Source organism: Gymnoscopelus microlampas (genome assembly GCF_963454915.1).
Source record: "Gymnoscopelus microlampas genome assembly, chromosome: 22".
In the NCBI taxonomy this organism is placed as follows: domain Eukaryota; kingdom Metazoa; phylum Chordata; class Actinopteri; order Myctophiformes; family Myctophidae; genus Gymnoscopelus; species Gymnoscopelus microlampas.
In genome coordinates, this window is record NC_139959.1 from 3,076,079 (window position 1) to 3,099,587 (window position 23,509).

At 42.0% G+C, this 23,509-nt stretch overlaps 1 protein-coding gene across 1 annotated transcript in view; it reads right to left on the minus strand.

The window, feature by feature from the left end:
• The window catches only part of adarb2 (adenosine deaminase RNA specific B2 (inactive)), a gene marked incomplete at both ends in the record, with an annotated part of 264,867 nt that overhangs the window by 23,662 nt on the left and 217,696 nt on the right, over positions 1-23,509 (minus strand). The window contains 4 exons of the mRNA XM_084049189.1: positions 109-277; positions 6,150-6,301; positions 9,167-9,335; positions 22,383-22,497. Coding sequence (XP_083905315.1) covers positions 109-277; positions 6,150-6,301; positions 9,167-9,335; positions 22,383-22,497 — 605 coding nt within the window. The remainder of the gene's footprint in view (positions 1-108; positions 278-6,149; positions 6,302-9,166; positions 9,336-22,382; positions 22,498-23,509) is intronic.

A 23,509-nucleotide genomic window follows, 5' to 3' on the forward strand; every position in this document is an offset into this window, starting at 1 on the left:
CATTAAATCTCGTCACCGAAAATAGCTTCTCTACAAGCTCAAAGTTGGAGGTTGGATACAAACACACGTCGTACAGACGCATAATGGAATCCATGCAGTATCACTGACCTCGTGACCTTGTCCGTGCAGGACATGGTGATGAGCTGCTCTCCTTGTAGGATCCCGTCCCAGGTCTGAGCGGGGCCCCGGCCCCTCACCGGCACCGTCCCTTCGCCCGACTCGATCTTGGTCCGCAGGTGGCTGTGGTGCTTCCTCATCAGGTGTCTGCAGCTGTGCACTGTCAATGCAAGAGACACATCAACCAGTTCAATACTGTGTCATTTTAGATTTTTAGCTATAACTCTTATTTTATACTTTGGGCTATTCAAAAATAGCAGATCTACAAGTTCATAGCGCCGCACCGAGTGCCACACTACAAGCTTGTAGATCTGCTATTTTTTTACTTTTTTAAACCGTGAAAAAAAATCAAAATCTTTATGTGTTTTTTAAAGCGAAAGCGATTCTACGTATGTTGCTATAATCAAACTTTTTTCATGTCAAGGACCATAAGGATGATATGTATTTGTCTGCTATCCTTTTTATAGCCAAAGAAATCTAAAGTGACACAGATGTGTTCCCGGATTGAATGGGTTAACTAGCATGACATTGTCTACCGTATGCCGTCAATGCAAGTACAAATGTGACGGAGCAACTTTCACTTGCAAGTTGAGTAATATTTGACCAAGTGGTATCTATACTTATATCTATACTTTGACTCAAGTAATGAGGTAAGTACTTTGTCCACCACTGGATGTGCAAGACTCATTTTCTCTGAATAGAGTGGCACTTGAGAAAGTATTTGTTACGGACGTCTTACTTTTTTGAAGGGAGAAACCCCAAAATTGCCTCGTCACCTGCAGTGCATTGTGGGATAGGTGTACAGTAGCAGTATTCTCGGAGAACAAAAAAACACCTTTCGGCACATTGTTCACATCTTTTGTTCTAAGAATAATTAGAGCAGCTGTTGACCTTTTAAAGTTTCACACTAATGAAGGAACATGCTAATTGGAGAATTGGATTAATTTAGCCACAGAAAAGAAAAGAATAACGTTTAAAATAATGTTTTCATATTTTTTTTTGGATTCAATTTAATTCACAGTTATTCATTTGTTGTGCAAAGTGCTTAAATAGATCAGTTCAAAGCGTGTAATAATTTGTAAAGATGTATTTTGAGTGGGAAAGTCTTTCAGAGAACTTTGAAGTGTGTCACAAAAATAGTACAAGTTACGACGCAGCTTTTGCTAGTTATACATCACCTCTACTCACTGCATGTACATTGCACTTGCACCTGCACTTATACACTGTACATGTCTGAGATTCTCTCTCTCTCTCTCTCTCTCTCTCTCTCTCTCTCTCTCTCTCTCTCTCTCTCTCTCTCTCTCTCTCTCTCTCTCTCTCTCTCTCTCTCTCTCTCTCTCTCTCTCTCTCTCTCTCTCTCTCTCTCTCTCTCTCTCTCTCTCTCTCTCTCTCTCTCTCTCTCTCTCTCTCTCTCCTCCCTAACTGCTGTGATTTTCCTGGTGCAGCGGGTGTGGACTAAACTTAAGTATGGGTTTCCAGCTAGGCTGTGAACTGAAGAGCAGCAGACAGACTAAAGTACAGAGTAATGAGTCATTTTATAATCGGTACAAGAAGGCTAATGTACCTTTGAAAAGGTTTAATGACCAAGAGAAGGCCAGTTCAAAGCTTTGCCAGAGGAAAAGCCTCTTCTATTCAAGTAGAAGGAATGATTAAACAGCTAAATGTTTTGTTTTCAAGTTGGTCTGTTCCTCTCATCTATTCCTGCAATCTAGAACTAGATTTATTCTTTCATTATGATTTTAGGTATTTTGACCCTTTAGCTGAGATAGAAATGAAGTAGGGACCCCAATACTTGTATAAAATTGCGTCGCATATTCAACTTTTTCATGAACTCATTTCAAGCTTCATAGACATAGTCTGACAGCACTATCAGCGGTTTGTAAATTAATGTATTTTGTTTGTTTGTTGGTTTCCACATTATCTTTTTATGTTGGATTCATGTTCATTGTGTATGTTCAGACACTAATCCATTACTTTATCCACTTAAACACTCAATACTTGGTAAACTTATGCTCTGTACTTGGTCTTCTCTTTTTCCTTCAAGACCAAACCTCTTTACCGATGATAGCCGATCTATAAGCTCACAGTGCAGATCTGATCTGCTATATTTTTATTTCCGGCGAATGTTCCCCCAGAATCACACACAAGATGTGTTGGCTCCCCTGTAACTCTGAGAACCCTCTAGGGCTCCCGGACCCCCTATTGAAGACCCAAGCTCTAGGCATAATAAAGATTTATTCTACTCTACTGGTATATAGTTATACACATTATATTTCACTGCCAGGGAAGACAACATTTCTCAACTCCTAAGTCACCCAGAAAAATGCCAGGTGAGCGTCTAAATGAGTATACATTTTTATTTCCATGGTAAGCAGTAAAATGTCATCTAGTCAGCAAAGTGCTGCTAAAACGGCTTGAGAAGGATGTCAGGCTCATCGAATGATGGGAAAAATACACGTCAGGGCAAGGCTGTCATTTAAACTTTTTATGTTTTTTTTTGTTGTTTTTTCTTGGTAAATTAATGCCATACTTCAGTGGTTTTCAACCCTTTCCATATCAGATTGGTCCAAAACTTTGAATATTTTGTTATCGTTGGATAAGAATTTGTCCACATGCTGTATTGATGTTGGTACTATAGGAGAGATTACAGGCAAATGTTGATCAAAATAACAATCATTTAATTAAGTAATGCAGATGTTTAACAATAATCTAACTCTTGAGAGCGTAACATGAAACCAAATGGACCCGTAAGGGTCCATTTGGTTTCATTTTACGCTCTCTCAAGAGTTAAAGATCTATAGGGGTCCATTTGGTCACCAACTCTCCATCTTTTAGCTGGGGACCACCTAGAACCCCCTCAAGGACCACTGGTTGAGAACCACTGCCTTACATCCTACTACAGTGTCACAGAAAGGTAGTAAAAATAGCCGATCTACAGGCTTGCAATGTGTCGTGATGTGATAAGTTGTAAGCTTGTAGATCAGCTATTTTTTTGGTGGTAGTGGTGGCTATGGGTTTTTATAAATATTGAACCAATGAAAAGTATTAACAAGTGTGTGACTAAATAATAACTACATTGGATCCATTGGAAAACAGGTTATTTTTTCCCCATTTTCTGAAAAGTAACAGTTTTTGAGATACAACGTTTTCCACCCACCAGTGACGACATGCAGCATCGTTTACCACGTTGGTTCTCAAAGTGGGGTCCGGGGACCCCCAGGGGTACTTGAGGGGATACCAGGGGGTCCCCAGCTAAATGATTTATAGGAACCAAATGGACCCTTATGGCTCTGTAACTCTGAGAGTGTACAAATGGAACCCTAACGGGTCCATTTGGTTCCATTTGTACACTCTCAGAGTTAAATTAACATTGATTTTACAATATGAATTGGGGTCCCAGAAATAGAAATGCAATTAAATGGGGGTCCGTAGCCTAATGCATGTCAAACTGGGGGGGGTCCTTGAAATACCATGATTGAGAATCACTGCTAGAGCCGTAAAAATCTTCTCTTATGGGGGTCCCTGGCATATCTTTTCAAATGGGGGTCCACGGGCTAATAAGTGTTAATTTGGGGGTCCTTGACATGAAAAGGTTTGAGAACCACTGGTTTACCACGTGTCTTTCAAGCTAATTTCAACTGGCAATCTGCATGAAATTAACCTGTGAATGACTTAGGCAGCAGCTAATGTAATCAGGGGTAGGGGGTAAGTATATATCTTTCAAGTGTTAATAAGTGATATAAGTTAATAAGTGATAAGTGCTCCTTTGTAGCTGCTATTTTCTATAAGTTTCACCTATAATGACATGCCCAAAATAGGGATGACAGGTTTGAAACTTGTTAAAGGAGCACTTTAACACTTTCTGAATTAACCGTCCTCCGCCCTCCTCTGAGACACAGACTGGGTAGACAGAAATAGTGCCATATTATAATGAGCATTAGTGAGGACCGATTATGTGAAGATAAGGTTGGAAATGGGTGAAGTGCTCCTTTAAGTCTATGGGTTTTTATAAATATCTAACCAATGAAAAATATAAACTCGAGCTTGTACTCTCATACAGTATATTGGATCCAGTGGAACACAAAGGTTCTTTTTTTCCATTTTCCTGTCCTTGGACATACAAGGCTAAATCTAAAAAAAAACTTAAATGTTTTACTTGAGTAAAAGAGTCAATACCGTAATGTACTGTAGGAATACTGTTAAGTAAGTACTGGGGTTGAGTACTTTGTCCACCACGGCAAACAAACAAACAAAAAACCCTTGGTTACTTAAGAGTGTCTCCTTGTTGCTGCTGTTGTGGTCAGGGTGACCAGAACCTTCCTTTAATAAGCCTGCCTTTATAGAGGCAGTTCATTTCCCACACAAATTGACCCACAGTGTAGACACACATTGGCTTGTGTGAGCCTAAAAAATACAACTGGTAAATAACATAAATCGGGCTCTAGATGGAGAACGACACGATGACAGAAAGAGAAAGAGAGAGAGAGAGAGAGAGAGAGAGAGAGGGAGATAGAGAAAGAGAGAGAGCAGTGATGGGCAGGCAGTGGCAAAGCCAGAACAAATCGAGCGACATTACAAAACAACACGTTGCTGTCGGGCAGACACCTTGAGAGTCGCACAAAAGTAGAGAAAATAGCCAATCTACAAGGCAAGCTCACGACACGTCACGATGAGAACGCTTTGTGAGCTTGTAGATCTGCTATTTTCACTATTTAAAAATACATTGAAAGTGAAAGCAATAGTGGGAAGTTAGCCTCGCGTGGCCAGACAATATCACATGACACACTGCGTGGATATTAGTCTGGTCCCTCTCAGCGATAGATTTATTTCCAAGGGGCGGTTACAAAAAGATCCAAACGGACTCTATTGGTTAGACCTAAAACCAATCAGAGCAGTGCTTCCTGCTACGTCACACACAAGCACCGGTGCTGAAATAGTAAACAACGAAAGCTAGCTCCACTCGTATTTAGTCTGGTAACCAGATGAAACTATTCTTAACACATCTTTCTTTCCAACAAAAGCTTTAACACATCCACCGCCAAGAACGTAGTACTACGGTCCGTTAAATCCAACTGTTAAGCGCCGAAACCGTAGTCCTACGGTGCGGGTGTTTTTTCCTTTTTTTCTGAAAAAAAAAATTTAGATTTTTTTTTTCGGGGACCATTTTCAGTGTAACACCACCGGAAGTGACCCGGAATTTACCCGGAAGTATTTTTTTCCCGTCGGCCTCCATTCTAAGGCGCACACTAAAACTCCACTTTGACTCTTGTAGTTTTTTCTCCTCGCATTTCCCATAAACGGTCAGAACTCATACATCGCGGCTCCGTTTGACTCGCGGTCTGGACTAAAAGACGAAGCAACATGTGGAGCTTGTTTACAAACATTCCATTGCGGATTCTAAAGGATTTTAACGAGGGCTATGGCGACTTGAAAAAAACAAAAAACAACAATGAAAGCTTGGCAGTGGTGAGTACATTATGAGATTAGCCCTTGGCGGTGGATGTGTTAAGGGCAATTGTTTGTTATTAGTCTGTTAGAAAAGAAATATTTTCTAACGCGTTTACTACCGATGCTATGGCGGCGTCCATCTTTGTTGTGAAAAACTGAAAACGAGTCTCCTGCATTGTACTGTACGTCACTGCTCCAAATAAGGTGATAAGCCCGCCCACATTTGGATACTGGGCCCTGATTGGTCCCTCACGACTTCGGAGGGAGAGAAATGAAATCTCTATTGAGGGGGGGTCAGACCTAATCTGCCGAGGGCTAAAGTGCAATGCAATTTTGCAAAGGCAGATTCGTCTGGAACCAGGCTAGTGGGAAGTGGTTTAGTTTGTCTGTGGGTTTTATATTGAACCCATGAACAGGATTAACGAGAGCTTGTGACTAAATAAATAATATAACTACATTGGATCCATTGGAACACAGGTTATTTTTCTGGTCCATTTCCTGAAAAGTAACTCATGTTTTGGACCTAAAGTACAAGGTTTGCGCCCCACAGAGTAAACAAACAGGCTTGGTTCATGGTGTCTTACGGTCGGTGGTGATTTCGTAGGGCGAGTTGAGCCTGCCGTCTCCGCAGGGCGACGTGCTGATGTACATGTGGAAATGAACGTTGTCTCTCAACCTGTAGCCACACTCCTTGTGCCGCACGAATATCGACTCCTCACAGTCCCCAGGCCTTTTACTGTGTGGTGGGGAAAGAGAGAGGTGAAGGGAGGGTAAGAGGGGAGGAAGAGGGGAGGAAGAAAGAAAGAACGGGAGGAAGTAGGGATGCAACAGTTAATTAAACAATTTTAAATATTGATAATCCCTTTTTTCCCCTAAATGCTTTAAAACAGCTTGTAGATCGATAATGTTCGCACAGTACAAAAATGCATTGGAATTGCTTCATGTGGATTTGATGATATATAGTAAATAAAACAAATGATGAAAGAAAACTTTCTCCATCTCCACCTAATCGATAGAAAGAATCGCTAAGAAAATAATCAATATACAGTAGCTGCAACCCTAGAAGTGAGGGTGGAAAACCAACATGAAGTAAGTAGTAAGGAAGGGGAGACTGATGAGAGAGAGAAGGAGAAAGAGAACAGCATTCATCACAGTGGAGGAGGAGGTGAAGGAGGAGGGGGAGGAGGAGGGGAATGGGAGCTGCGTTCTTTAGCCATGATGAAGTGAGGGATGGATGGAGGAGGAGATGAACACTGGCCTGCTCCCTGCCTCTCTGACTGAGCTCCATTCTCCTCCTGTCACAGAGCTGCTGGACATTACTCAGGCCTCTCTCTGTGTGTGTGTGTGTGTGTGTGTGTGTGTGTGTGTGTGTGTGTGTGTGTGTGTGTGTGTGTGTGTGTGTGTGTGTGTGTGTGTGTGCGTGCGTGCGTGCGTGCGTGCGTGCGTGCGTGCGTGCGTGCGTGCGTGCGTGCGTGCGTGTGCGTGTGTGTGTGTGTCAGTTGCGTTTCTGGCCATCCCAGCACTATAGGTGGGATCGCAGATCTCTTAAGATCTACAAGTTCACAATGTGTCGCGCTACGACGCTTGTAGATCTGCTATTTTTCAGCTATTTACGGTTGTTTTCAGCTATTTCCAACGCTGTCCTAAAATGTTTAGTATAGTAGCATATAAAACAGTATCACAGTGTGTGTGCGCGCATGTGTGTGCGCTTGCATTACCACTGTATATTTCGTGTCCAAATCTCCTAACAAGCATAGTAGAATCTGAGAAACAGACATTGTGAGGAATGGTTTATTTATGGGTTAAAACCAACCAAGAACAGAAAAACCTGCTCGTTGGTACAACAGGCTAGCATGAGCTGAGACATTAGAACTATCCACTGCACTATAGGACTGATTTCATCTCTCCAGGAGGGTAGAGACTAAAATGTGACAGATTACACAGTAACATTTGTGTTAAAGGGCAAGACCACTTTGGTAAAGGTTTGGGTTGTGTAGTCACCTTGCCATGATGTAACTTCAAAGGTGGACAATAAATCTAAAATAATTGCTCCTTTGATAGAAATTGATCATTCAAAATATGCTCCTCATTGACTTTGTATTGTATGGTAAACAGCTTTCAAAGTCACTCTTTGTGCACATAAATGAACACAAACAAAGCTGATTCAGACAATATAGAACATCACCAAACCCATTACTGTTTATGTTTTTAATAAAAATGTCAACCTCCTGCTGATTTTACTATTTGAAGATCTACACCTAGAACGTTCTACACCTCGCGACACGTTATGAGGCTTGTGGATCGTCTATTCTTGCTCCTTTTGTGTGTGACACTGTACAGTAGTACGAGGAAGTACGGCATTAATATACGGAAAAAAACATTAAAAAGACAAAGAAGTGGGCCATTCATTTACCCAAAAAAACTTGAAGAATGGAGATACAAGGTAACCCTAAGCCGACGGCGACGATATGCACTATACTCACTCTCTGAGCTGCTTAATGAAAAACCCAGCATAGCTAGTACGTACAGCCATGTGTAGGCTGTCAACACAGCTAAACATACAGTGTGTGTTTGTGTGTGTGTGTGCACGCGCGTACGTGCGTGTGTGCACGTGCGTCTGCATGAAATGAGTTCACTAATACCCATCTCCCAGTGTGCATTTTTCACCCATCTCCCAGTATGCATTTTTCACTGTACCTGCCTCCTAATCTGTGTGATGCAGTGGTCTCCTGTGCACACCAACTTTCACCAAGAACTCCACCGGTGTCGGGGGACAGCCTTGACTAATTCCTTGACTCCCGAATGCTGCCATTGCATAAGCATTAAGCATTTATTATGCCGCGGAGCCTCCCTGGGAAAACTCAACAGCAAGGCTGATTCATCAGATTAGCGGCTAGAAAGTGGAGCTCCTTGAATGTCATTATTTGCATACACAGCACTGACTTTTTGTCTTTGCACAATGCCTGGTGGCAGGTGGGGAGACTTTCGCGGCGGAGCAAAATGGCTAATGGCAGGGGAGATAAGTCTTAATGAAATGACCAAACAAAATGCCACAACTGCCATATCTGCACTCGGGGGGAAAGGACATTGAAGACAGCGATGAGGTTGCAGTGCATGTGACATTAACGTCCTTCCCACCTGTTTTCTCAGTAAGCTAAAGTAGGGTAGCCACCGCCACACATTTTAGGAAGGCATTGAAAATAGCAAAAAATAGCAGATCTACAAGCTTGTAGGCCTGCTATTGTTGGTGTGTGGAACCGGTGCAAGTACGAAAATATAAAACAGGGCAATCAAATCTGCACCCCTTAAACCTAACCTCTAAATGTCTAATCTTAAGACGTACCCCAATCTGAATCTTTTCTATTTGTAAACCCAACAGTAAAATTGTTTTAGAGTTAGGTTAGATAGTCAGATCTACAAGCTCTACAAGCTGTGAAGTTGTAGATATATGCTATTTTCAAAAAAGAATCAGTACAAATGTGAAAATATTCAAATATTTCAACAACCCAAATCTTGTATGTGGGTCCTTAGCCCAAAAACATTATGGGGGTGCGTGGCCAAATGCATAATAATAATTTGTGGGTCCCTGACAACCACTGACCTTAAGAAGAGCTCCAGTTGGGAGTAGATGAAGCGCAGCAGAGCTCTCCTGGCGGTGACCTCGGCGTGACAGTCGTTGACCACCTGGCCCTGGTCACTCAGGTATTCTCCGTTGATGCACTTAGTGCCCGTAGATAGAGCTACCACCTGGGCATGCCTCAGGTCCACACCTAGTGAACAACACACGCACGCACACGCACACGCACACACACGCACACGCGCACACACACACACACACACACACACACACACACACACACACACACACACACACACACACACACACACACACACACACACACACACACACACACACACACACACACACACACACGCAAACAGAAAGGAGAACATTTATGATAAAACCTGGATAAAGAGTCAATCTCACAGATATTACCAGATGCTAAAGTCAGGCAGACTCCGTATCAGGTCAGGTGATATCAACAAGCCATTTCATTCAGAGGTGACGTTTTCTCCGAGGAGAGGAGAGGAGTACTACTCTACTCCACTACATCTCAGACGCAAATATTGTACTTTTACTCCATTACAATTATTTGAACATTTTAGATACTAGTTACTTTGTAGATATAAATCATTATATTGTAAAACATGCATTAACCACTTTAGCCCTATTTTATACATAAGCTATTTGAAAATAGCCGATCTACAAGCTCACAACGCGTCGCACCGCACACAGATCGGCTATTTTCAAACATTTTAGTACTTTTAATGTTGGTACTTTAAGTATATTTTGATGCCAATACTTTTGTACTTTAACTCAAGTAACATTTTGAGCACAGGCCTTTTACTTGTAAACAGAGTAGTTTTATATTGTCGTATTGCTACTGTTACTTAAGTAAAATGAGTACTTCTTCCACCACTGAGGAGAGGAGAGGAGAGCTGGCTCGGCAGCTATAAGGCTTTAGCCTCACGCCGTCCTCTCCTCTCTCCTCCTCCAGCGCGGCGCTCCGCTCGGCTCCCCACCGCCACAAATCTCTCCCATCGCCTCAGAAAAAGTCAGGCTTGACCGGCCGCTGGCAGACCTGCAGGCGACACGGGCTTCAGCGCATGAGCCTTTATCAGCCTCTGCCCAGATGGCACAGCCAGCCGCACAGCCCTGACACCTCCACTGATGAGGAGAGGAGACCAGCGGAGGGGAGGGGAGGAGAAAGTGCATGGGAGGGGGAGGAGGAGGAGAGAGGTGAGGTGACCAGGGTGTGTAGGGCTGCATGCATGGGCTCAGGTGGAGAAAGGGAGGAACGGGGAAGAATGACAAAATGGAGGTCCGGAAGAAACATGGGGACAAGCTGGTTTAACCCATTAAGGCCTGAGGTTTCGATTCTACAAATGTCTTCTAAATCCCAACAGTATTCTGAAAAAAAAAACAATTTTTCTATATCAGTGGTGCTCAAACTTTTTTATGTCAAGGACTCCCAAAATTATATGTATTTGGCCGCTGACCCCATCTCAAAATATGTTGTTCCAGGGGGTCCCAGAAGCAAAGATTTGAGTTGAAAAATGTTCGCTTTAAAAAAATATATATATTAAAAGATTTGAACACATTTTCACGATTTTTCAAAAATAGCAGATATACAAGCTCAGAGCGCGGCACTCGGTGCCGCGCTCTGAGCTTGTATATCTGCTATTTTTGAATAGCCAAAGTGTAAAATAATGCTTTTTAGCTCAAATCAAAAAGTGACACAGATGCGTTCCAGGTCTTAATGGTTAAAATATGTTTTTTAATTTGTTTTAAATATAGTTTTGCTCTTGTTAAGATTGGCCTCCTGTTTAGTTCAATTAATTAAACGTTGGCATTTTGGATCAGGAATGCGACAAAATAAATCTCCACGACTTCAAGGCTTCATGGGCTAATGAGTAATTGATAGGAAGCCAGCAATGGCGAGGTGGCTCTGACGGAGCCAATGTCACAATTGGATCGTCTGGGCTGTTTCTCTGCAGTGCTTCTGAAACAATACCAGTGACATGTTGACTACAGCAGCAGTTTGCGACCGCGCTGCCATTGTTGGCGGGGTGGTTAAGAGCCCTAGTGCCCGCTGAACCGAACAAAACCCCACACGGCTAGCCCGGGATGGAGTCCAGACGGTGCCTTTTCCTGCGTCGCGCTGTCCAAAGAGAGAATAACATGAAGAAGTGTGCTTCCCCAGTCCCCACTCTCTTAAAAGACAACAAGCGAAGAAAAAAAAACACTGACAGCCAAAGAAAAACGCTCCGACAAAATGGCGAAGCTCCGAGACGTTGCTGCTTGACATATCGCCTCTGTCAGGAGAAAAACCTTGTATGTCCAAAACTGGAAATGGGGGGGGGGGATAACCTGTTTTGGGTCCAATCGTAGTCATTATTGAGTCACATGAAGCTCTTGTTAATGCTTTTCATTGGTTATATACTGTACTAACACTATATAATACCACACTTGACCACTTTCAAATAGCAGATCTACAAGCTCTGTGAGCTATTTTTGCTACTTTTGTGTGACACTGTAGTATCACAACGTTTTTTGATTGATTGAACATTAGGCAAACAATGTTAAACAGCACAGTTACATTTAAAATACTTTGTCAAAAAAGTCTTTGCGGTTTTGTTTCCATTGAGGTCCTTGGTATTCAATTCATAGTCATAATATGACTATGTGCGCTGTGACTATCTGCAGGGTAGAGGTCTTCACGGGTCAAATATAAATACCCGAACCCAAATGGACCCGTGAAATTTTTACCCGGAACCAAATGGACCCGGCCTATGGTCCAAATATGAAGGACCGATACCCGAATGGACCCGCGAAAAAAATACCCGTGACCGAATGGACCCGGGCCATTATTAGAAATTGAGAACCGGACCCGAACAGCACCGAGAGCTGTCGGAAACCGACCCGTATAGAACCGTGATATACAAGAACCGAACCCGTACATAACCCGAGCCTCCGAAAAACCCGAACGCAAAATTGTTTGCCAACGTCATTAGTACAAGTTGTCCAGCATTAAATAAGATTTGTTTCATACTTTCTTACCTAAATGTTAACGTAGCCTCCGTGGTTGTGATGTATAATCCCAGTCAATGCTCATTGGACAGCTATACAAAAATAAATCCACGTTCTAGATGTTTGTAATCCTTCTTCATTGCCAACTATAATCCACGTAAATGTCTAATGTTAAACCACATTTAATGTTGTTTAACATTATAATTGGCTTTGGAGTTTCCATTGTGCTTTGCAGAGTATACCGGTAACAACATGCTATGATATTAACTCGACTATTTTACCATTTTAACCATTAACCAAAGCGTTACGTTAATCGACAATATTTGATATAACTGGTGTATATAAATGAGTGGGTAAAATATGTCCAAGGATTCGTCGGTGATGTCATATCAGATCACCGAAGAATCCTTGCTATTTTTAAAACAACATGACATAGCGTCCGTCGCTACTTCCTTGTTGCATAGTGACGTCACTGTCGAATCCTTGGTATCTTTGTCCTAGACTTTCAACGTGTGTGTTGATGATCAGCGCCGTTAATATTGCGCTGTAGTCTTTGCTCCTGGTTGTGAAACACTAAACAGGATTATTATTTCATGTCAACATTCAAGTACAACTATCAGAAGCTGTAACTCAGGTAAAGTAATGCGCCACTCTGCAAGTTTAACTAAAGTTTTCCACCTGACCAAAGTTATTTACAGACAGAGCCTTCGGTCAAGAAAGACGATCATCAAGGCTAATACAGACATATGTTTTAATCATCCTATCCTTGTTAATATATCGCCATTTAGGTCAATGATATAACATTATGTAGTGATATGATAATATAAATAGCAGCCAGTCATTGACTGCGTCACTGCCAGTCTGTCTTCTTCTGAGCGACCTCCCTCCCTCCACTCGGGTATTAATGGAACCGTCCATCTCACAGTCTGAGCCCCGAGACCCACCGCTCGCCGGGTCCACTCGGGTATTAGTGGAACCGTGCATTTCACAGTCTGAGCCCCGAGAAACCCGCTCGCCGGGTCAACTCGGGTATTAGTGACTCCGGGTCCGACCCGGACCCGGAGTCACTTCTTGTGAATGGACCCGTGACCGAGCCGGGTACGGGTCGGATACCGGGTATTTCGGGTTACATGCCTAACCCGACGACCTCTACTGCAGGGCATATAGACTAAGAATTGAGGCATCATTTATGAAAAAAACATGAAAAGTTGAAATATGGAGATACAAGGTTTCTGCCCGGCAGAGACAATATCATATAGTTGTAAACCTCAGACAAGGGTCTATATGTGTGTACACTGTACAGTATAGTGCAGAAACCTCACCCTGTCGGTGATGAGGCAAGTTCAAGAAAAGGCAAAAGGTAAGCTCTGAATTTCTGCTGCTTGTTCCACTTTGCGATTGTTTAGATCAATTTTGCAGTGAATAATTTCTGCCGCTCTGCTCACTATCCTGCCATGAAATTGGCACCGAGGTTCCCTTCTTCAGTTAGCGAGAGAGGAGAGAGGAGAGAGAGAGAGGGGAAGGGCGAGGTGAATCAAAAAAAAAGGAGAAAGACGGCGAGAGAAAATAACAGAGCAAGAGAGAGATGCATAAGGAAGGATGAAAAAGAGAGGGGGAGGAAGAGAAGAGCGATGAATAAAAAAGGAAAGGACATTAAAGAAAGAGAGCAGTGAGGCACTGAGTGTGAGAGAGAGAGAGAGAGAGAGAGAGAGAGAGAGAGAGAGAGAGAGAGAGAGAGAGAGACACACACACACACACACACACACACACACACACACACAGAGACCCACAGGCAATGCTGTTTTTAACCCATTTGATCCGGGTACACATCTCTGTCATTTTAAGATGTCTTTGGCTATTCAAAAATATCAGATCTACAAGCTCATAGTGCGGCACCGAGTGCCGCGCTATGAGCTTGTAGATCTGCTATTTTTTTAAATACTCCATTGATATGGCAACATGTGTAAAAAAAATAAATAAAAAAAAACTGTTAGGATTTAAAAGACAATTGTAGAATCCCCCAGAAGCAAATATTAGAGTTACAAATGTTCGCTTTAAAAAATACATATATATTCAAAATGTGCAAACATTTTCACACATTTTCAAAAATAGCAGATCTACAAGCTCGTAACATGGCATTCGGTGCCGCGCAATGAGCTTGTAGATCTGCTATTTTTGAATAGCCAAAGAAATCTTAAAATGACACAGACAGATGCGTTCCCGGTCTAAATGGGTTAAAGCAGGCATAATCAGCTGCATCACAGCAGTACATAAAGAGGGGGTCAGAGGGAACAAGGTATCGTGCCGTCAGCGGCCCGGGGCTCTGTTCTGTTCTCACACAAGCACATCTGTTGATTACTGGTGATTCAACGGGGTCACACCCCAGGAAAGCAGCACTGTCACATAAAGGCTCTCGCACTCTCACCAGAGAAGAGAGGCTTCTGTAATGGAAAAGGAAACGGTTCGCCATTGTTACTTCTAGAAAGAACCTAACATTTTTGTCTGGACCACAACAGCAGGGCAGCGGCTCTATTTAACGAGAGTGATGAAACAGGTTTGGTCAGCCGGTTGGCTTACAACAGCAACGAACCAGGCAATCGCAGAGCAATCGTTCCTCTGACTATGGGATGTGGACTATCCTAATAGCCAACCTGCCTTGTTGGCCTAACCATAGATAGATGCTCATGTTGTACCCCTGCATAAAGGACACCATAAACATGTTGCTAAGCTATCATGTCTCGCTAAAATGTTTAAATCCCTTGTAAATAATCAACTCAAAGTGTTTTTAAATAGTTATTCTGTTTTTAGTTCTTATCAGTCTGGTTTCCGGGCCAAGCATATAGTAGTACAGAATCTGCTACCTTGTTGGTTTGAAATTATATTGTCTCAGCCTTGGATAACAAACAATATTGTGCTGCACTTGTTATTGATTTGTCTAAATCTTTTGATGCGGTGGATCACACGTTGCTTTGACAAAGATTATGTCATATTGCTTTTGATTCTGTTGCCTGTACATGGCTTGAACATCTTGAGACATCAATGTGTCAAGATTGGAGCTCTAAAATCAGAGTTCCTTCATATCTCTAAAGGAGAAAAGGCTCTATTTTGGGTCGCACATTGAGATTCAAATGAATTGCGAATGAAGCTTGCCTTTTTAAAATCTCAAAGATCCTGCTTTACATGGCCTACTAGAAAGAGGCTAATTGAGACACTGTTTCTCTCTGCTTTGGACTATGGGGATATTATATACAGAAAGGCATCAGCTACCACACTTAAAACTTTGGACTCAGTTTATCACTCTGCCCTAAGATCTATAACAGGCAACAGCAATAACACCCATCACTGCATACTGTATAATACGGTTGGTTTGGCTCTCCCTTGCGACTAGGAGAGATCAGCATTGTTTTTTATTTATTTATAATAAAGTTTTAATTGGGGGTTGACCCTCTAATGGCCAAATGTATATCAATTTAGGGGTCCTTGGCATGAAAAAGGTTGAAAACCACTGCCTTACAGGGTTTGTATACAGCTCTCTTGTTCCCCTATACAGTAGGTCACTTTCAGTCGGATATATTAACGTTGGTCAATCTGAACTACACCTAATTTATAGCCTATATGTAACTTTTTCTTTATGAATAAAATGTAATTTTGTAGTGTGTTAATACAATATAACTTATACAATTGGTTGGGGTGGTTGTATTTTGTCTCCCTGCTCTTCTATTGAGACTAAACCGTGTCAAAGGTCATGTCTCACCTAGACACAAGATTTGACACGGATTTTGACCTGATCGATGGTCAAAAATAATCAATTTATCCCCCGAGCAAGCAGGCCTGGCTCCATTAGCTCAATGGTAAAAATGTCAGCACTTGCACAGGAAACCGGGTTCAAATCCGGGGTAGAAGAGAAAAGTAACATACAGCAGTGCTGCTTTAATTGATGTAGATAAATCATGTGATTTTATTTATTCTAAATTCATTTTCAAATTGTTTGTGCTTTTCTCAGACTTGTAATCTCCACTGGAACAGAGGGTCTAAGCCCTCAGTGTGTTTTCCGTGAATTAAATAAAGGTTGAAGAAGAAGAACTTTTCCATATATATTACTTGTAACAGAGTATTTCTCCATTGCAGTATTGATACTTTTACTTAAGTAAAAAAACAATTATTCCACCACTGCAGGTACTTCTATACAGCTCAGGCGTATTTCTGGCAGGCTGCCCTGCTTAATATTGGATCAGCGTTGACGTGCGGCCCAGTGGTCAAGGACACGTCTACCTATTTATGTCTATGATCGCAGACTAATCGTCCCTCAGGCTATGGGATAAAGTCAATCCGAATAACCAACCTGCATGGTTGGCCTAACAATGAACTAGCCAATCACGGAGCAATCGTCCCTCCAGGCTATAGGGGATTGTACCAGAGAGAGAGAGAGAGGAAGATAGAGATAGCAGAGATTGTGTGTGTGTGTGTGTGTGTGTGTGTGTGTGTGTGTGTGTGTGTGTGTGTGTGTGTGTGTGTGTGTGTGTGTGTGTGTGTGTGTGTGTGTGTGTGTGTGTGTGTGTGTGTGTGTGTGTGTGTGTGTGTGTGTGTGTGTGTGAGTGTGAGTGAGAGAGAGAGAGAGAGAGGAAGATAGAGATAGCAGAGATTGTGTGTGTGTGTGTGTGTGTGTGTGTGTGTGTGTGTGTGTGTGTGTGTGTGTGTGTGTGTGTGTGTGTGTGTGTGTGTGTGTGTGTGTGAGTGTGAGTGAGAGAGAGAGAGAGAGAGAGAGAGAGAGAGAGAGAGAGAGAGAGAGAGAGAAATAGTCTGAGAGAGAGCAAACGATACTTGCAGGCTTCGCGGATGCAAAGGTGAAGTTTACTAAGTATTGAGCGTTTAAGTGGTTAAATATCTGAAAATACACATTCACGCGAATCCAACATTAATTAGACATTAATTGAAAGATAATGTGTAAAAACAAATGTATACAATATAGTCGTATGCGTAGGGGGGGTCACTGCTTCATCTCTTTCTCAGCTTAAGGGTCCTTAGCCTGAAAAATGTAGAAGACCCCTGTTGTATAGTGAAGAGACCAATGGGGGGGAATTTGTACCATTTTTAGTTCCAATCTTGACACAAGATTGCTCGCTATGGCAACCACACAATTCTTTGGTTCGTAAATAACAAGAGGTCACAGCCTTGGCATCAGGTCAGTGATAGCTTCCCCATCACCATGGCAACCCAAAGCACAACACTGTATCCTTAACAAAGCAGGGGTCATGAGGCTCAGAGGTGGAAAGTAACTAAGTACATTTACTCAAGTACCGTATTTACCGGTAAGTACAATTTACCTACTTTTACTTTACTTGAGCATTTCTTGATATTTTATACTTCTACTCCACTACATCTCAGAGGCAAATGCTGTTCTTTTTACTCCACTACAATCATTTGACAGCTTCAGTTACTTGTTACTTTTGTTACTTTTAGACATTTAGATTATTAATACTTAATGTCATTAATGTGATTCAAAATCAAGTGGTGCTTTTACTATTGCTACTTTAAGTATTATTTTGATGCTACTATTTTTGTACTTTGGCTTAAAGTAACATTTTGACTGTTGTTACTTGTAAACAAAGTATCTTTATGCTGTGGTATTGTGACTTTTACTTAAGTCCAAAAGTCTGAGTACTTCCTTAGTTCCTTCCATCACTTGATGCGGCTACTCTCAGTCCCGTTATAAGCTACAGAAGATGGTGCCTGAGATAGACATCTATTAAACATGCTTAGTCCATCTATCTGTCTATGCTGGACCGTGTATATACTCCTCCACACTGAGGGGACATAGACTCATCCATATATATATATATATATATAGTATGTGTTGGCTCTGGGGTCTGATGGGTCATTACCTCCACACCATGTCACCATGAGAAGCCTTCTGCCTCCTCTGTCTGCTGCCCCACCACGCCACCTCACACTACATTACACAGCACCAAGGCTTCTGTGTGCCAGTCATTTACGCTGTTAGTATAACCCATTAAGACCTGAGGCCGATTCTAAAACAGTTTAAAAATATATATATATAAAATCTAAAATCTAAAATAGGAGATCTACAAGCTTGTAGCACGGCACTCGGTGCCGCGCTATGAGCTTGTATATCTGCTATTTTTGAATAGCCAAAGAAATCTTAAAATGACACAGATGCGTTCCCGGTCTTAATGGGATAAGGGAGTAATGGAACAGCCGGACCCACATTTACATTCCGCAAGAGCCTGAGATCCATCCACAACATTCTATACCAGGGGTCTTCAATGTTGTTCAGGCCAAGGAGGACCCCTTACTGTAGCTCCAGGGTTCCCAAACTGGGGGTCGACAAATATGATTATTTTGGGGGTCACAGCCTGAAAAGATTGGGAACCCTTGCCTTAGCTGATGTACTACATGTCCAAAAAGATTAAACCTTTTCATAGATTTCACAGATGGCTTCATACAGTAGACTTGTAACAGCAGTATCATCAGTGTTAGGTAAATTAATGTTGTTGTTTTTTCGCAATACGACATGTTGTGAGCTTGTAGATCTGCTATTTTGAAAACAATCTTGAAAATCTTTTAACATTTTTTAACATTTTTGAAACACAAATCTTGTATGGGGGTCCTTGGCACAAAACATATTCACATGGGAGTCTGAGGCCAAATACATATTAAGTAAGGGAACCTTGACATGAAAAAGTTTGAGAACCACTGGCCTAGTTCATGTTTAAAAGAGCGGAACTGATTTAAATGGTATATGACCATGGCCTACAATATTTATCATCGCAAAAGGTAACATTAATTCATTGGTGCTCCAGCCTTTGCAGTCATTTTGTCGAGATATTTTAAAATGGTATAAAACATTTTTTTAAAAAGAATGAATGATCCATTATATGTATATGTGTGATACTGAGACCTGACATTAAAGGTAGGGTAAATGATATTTTTGGGTTAAAACAAAAAGTATTTTGTTAAAAGGTTAAATCACTATATTCTGATAGTAATCATTGCTATAGAGTGTTTGTTCAGTAACAGGAGTCTCCATGTCTCTCCAGCTCTTTAATAAACAGAAAATACATTTTCCGGTAGGTGTCAAAATCTCAGCCAATCAGGAGAAAGCACCCATTTTTAAGCTTCATTTTTATAGTGTTCGAGTTCCAATTTTGCCTGCTCATTTCTTAGTGTCATCACTTCCAATTTCACTTGTTTAATCTATATCCTGATAAAGTTCTCTATCCTGATTGGATAAAATTGGAAATGAAACTGAAACGAAAATGCATTTTCTGTTTTATAAAGGGCTGGAGAGATAAGGAGACTCCTTTTACTGAACAAACACGCTATAGCAATGATTACTATCAGAATATAGAGCTATTTAACACTTATTTTAACCAAAGAAAATCACTTACCCTACCTTTAAAATGTGTGGGTATTTTTTCCCAGAGATGAAATTAGCTGCCAAGGTCAACATTTAGTAAACTAATTTATATGCCATTAAGCTGTGAATGATCTTAATAAAAACCTTCCTTCATTATGTTGCACTTTCATCATGTTGGATGATTGCTGTTATTTTCTTTTTATCAAAATGCATTAGCATGTGACCATATAGACGGATTTCCGCGCGACGTCATCACAGAGCAGAATGCGCAATCTGCGCATGCTCGGGGGAAACGAATTGTTGCGCCGTTCACTCTGTTGTTATGTTCGGGAGTTAGATAGCCATAATTCTGCTATTATAGGCATAATAGGCATAATGCTGCTATTATATACAAACAGATCCAACTTCCGACAAATCATTTTTATTGAGTAAACAAGGTATTACAAACTGCATAATTTAATCTACTTTCATTAAACCCGGTGAAGATCATTTCTTTTTTGAATGGACATTTGACCAGAGCTGCTGCGGGTAATGGCGCCCTCTATAGGCTTCCCCCTCCTCTGCGCGGTCATATCCTCTCATGTTTACTAACAGGAAACCTGCCTATTGAACACATCAACTCATCTTTGTGTATTGCCACACACACACACACACACACACACACACACACACACACACACACACACACACACACACACACACACACACACACACACACACACACACACACACACACACACACACACACACACACACACACACACACACACACACACACACACGCGCGCGCGCGCCCGAACACACACACGCACACGCACAACCTTCATTTTTCATTGAACTGTTTCTTATTGCTGGATTTTTGAGCATCACAATTGGTGTCTGGCCACAAAAAATAAAAACATCCCTCTTTGAACATCTACTTTGGTCTCATCGCTTCCTTTAAGTCCCCTTGGAATTTCTTCCCAAATGGAAAGAGAGAGAGAGAGAGAAGTGAGAGAGAGAGAGAGAGAGAGAGAGACTTGTCGCCCCGGCTCAATAAAGCCACATTAGAAGATCAAAAAGGAAAAAAAAGGGGGGAGAGAGCTTGTGGCGTTTTGTCACGCGACTGTTCACACCGGGCGTGCAGACAGGCCTGATTTTTCACGTTTCCAAGCGCATCTGTGCGCCGTTTCCCCCGTCTTCAGACACCCAATCTTATCTGGGATCGATTCCCATGTGATTTAGCATGCCACCTGACACGTGCACACGGCGGTTCAGCTTTGACAGCGCTCTCTCACAACTCCCCCGGCGCACACAGACAGGCGTGGCGGCGGGGCTAATCTCCACCAGGTTGGGGCTAAATGGTCTCAACAGGACACCGGGCGTGGAGGACCAGGTTTTGGGGGCCGTTGGCGCCGCGGTCTGCGGTTCAAAGCCCGCAACCAGATTAATATTCCCCCAGGCACAGGCGAGATAAGTCTAAAACAGTCATTTGATGTTGAGACAGAGAGAAAAGAGAGATAGATGATGCGAAAGAGGGAGAAGGAGAGATTACAAGACAGAGAGAGCAAAAAAAAAGGGGAAAACAGAGAGAGACGGAGAACATAGCAGAGCTCCCTCTGTTTTTGTCAAGTTTGGTGTCTGCCTATATGTGCTTATGGCCGCCACCAGAACCACGCCGCAAATACTTGGGCCGGCCAGCGTCTGGATCTTTGAAGATAGCGCTGCCTATTAATAAACAAACAGAAGCAATTACTTGGAGGCAGAGGAGAGGAGAGGGATTGGATTAGGTCAACGCTGAGCGGGAGGGACTCACTGAAGTCTAAATTGATGAGCGGCAGCTCTCCAAAGACAACCGAGATACCGATCCCTCCTATAACTGACCCCCAAGCACCCCCCCGCGTCCACACAGAGGGAGATAAAGTGCTGTGTCTGCCTGTCTGTTTGTCTGTCTGTCTGTCTGTGAACATGAGAGTGTGTATGACTAGCAAACGTTATCATATATTATTGGTTTGTAATTAATAATGCATTAATGTATTGATTAATTTCAGTGCGTGCATGATGTGTGTGATTGTTTAATCATAATCCTTTGACGTTGTGTCGAGGGGAAACTTCCTTTGTGGAACTACAATATACTGTAATTGACTTAATTTATAACATTTTACAACATTAATTAGACCTTAGATTAAATCTATCTTTATTGGATTTAAGATATTGGTCCTACAAAGGGTCTACTCAGAATCTTTGAGCTGCAGAGCGGAAGGTTCTGCAGACTGAGGCCAATTTCAGCACCATGGACAGAGACAAAGGCTAGTCTGTTGCCTCTTTGGGAAAATATCGCTTTAACCACATGAACCCTAGCGTCCCTATTGTGGGCAAATCATACAAGGCAAAAATAGGCAAACATTCAGCTCACAACACGTCCCATTGCGACCTACTGTGAGTGGCTGTTTTCACTATTTGACGTAGAACAAAGTACACCATACTGTAGGGTTTAACTGGTTAAGATTCCCACGGTGACACCATGGAGCTTGTGTCAGAGCCGGCTGTGAGTGTTTGGCAAGATGACTGACACCCAGTACCAGTGTCTCACTCCCCTCAGAGAGTCTGCATAGTCAATAATTCATCAGGGAGGCACAGCATAATACTGTAGTACTCTGCTGGCGTGCGAGGTACGTCGCACTGAGTGGCATCTGTCTCTCTCTCTTCTCCACCTCACACTCTCGATTTACAGTACAGTTTCTCTCTTTATCATATAAGGTCTCTGTCTCTTTGCCTCCCCTCTCCTTTCCTCTCTCCTCTGTCTATATATTGCCACCGTTTCAATAATTCACAGGGATATATATAAGTCAGTGAAATTTGCCATACCTCGGGTCATTACGATGCCTGCCAGGGATTTGTGCGGAGCGTGTGCAGGACTGCAGCCACCCACCAGCAAGCGGTACTTCTCTCTCACCAGGTGGAATATTGAGTCGGCGAAGTCCTGCAAGACACAATCGCTGCCTTATTATTCTGCTGCTCTGAAATTTACAAGATATATTGCATCAGGGATTCATACAATCTCACATAGTATTATTGTTATTAACCCATTCAATACGGGGAGGCATCTGTGTCATTTTAGATTTCTTTGGCTATTCAAAAATAGCAGATATACAAGCTCATAGCGCGGCACTCGGCTTGTAGATCTGCTATTTATGAAAAATCGTGAAAATATGTGCAAATCTTTGGATATACATATTTTAAAAGCAATCATTTGTAACTCCAATCTTTGCTTCTGGGGGTCCCTGGAACAAAAAACAAGATGGGGGTCCGTGGCCAAATTACATATCATTTTGGGGGTCCTTGACATGAAAAAGTTTGAGAACCACTGATGTAGCAACATAGTTTTTTTTCAAAGAACTGATTAGTAGACATTTTGTAGAATCGGCCCCAGGTCTTAATGGGTTAATAAATGGCTTCACTGTGCAGATAGTGATCGAAATAAAATCATATCCACGATTCAAAAGGCCACAGAGCAGGATGAAAATCATGAAATGAAATGAAATTGTCCACAAACCTCTCTGTGTAGTTAGCTGAGGTCGAAAGCCCTCAGAGAGATATCACAAGGTTGCTGTCGGGCAGAAACCTCGTATCTCCATATTAAACCTTTTATGTTTTTTTGTAAATTAGCGCTGTGGGTTTTAAACCAATGAAAAGTATTAACAAGAGCTTTTAACCCATTAATACCTGAAGCCGATTTACAAATGTCTTCTAAATCCCAACAGTATTCTGATAAAATGTATGTTTCTATATCAGTGGTGCTCAAACTTTTTCATGTCAAGGACCCCCAAAATTATATGTATTTGGCCGCGGACCCCCATCTCAAAATATTTTGTTCCAGGGACCCTCAGAAGCAAAGATTTGAGCTGGGAAAAAAACGCTTTAAAACAATATATATTCAAAGATTTGCACACATTTTCACGATCTACAAGCTCATAGTGCGGCACATGGTGCCG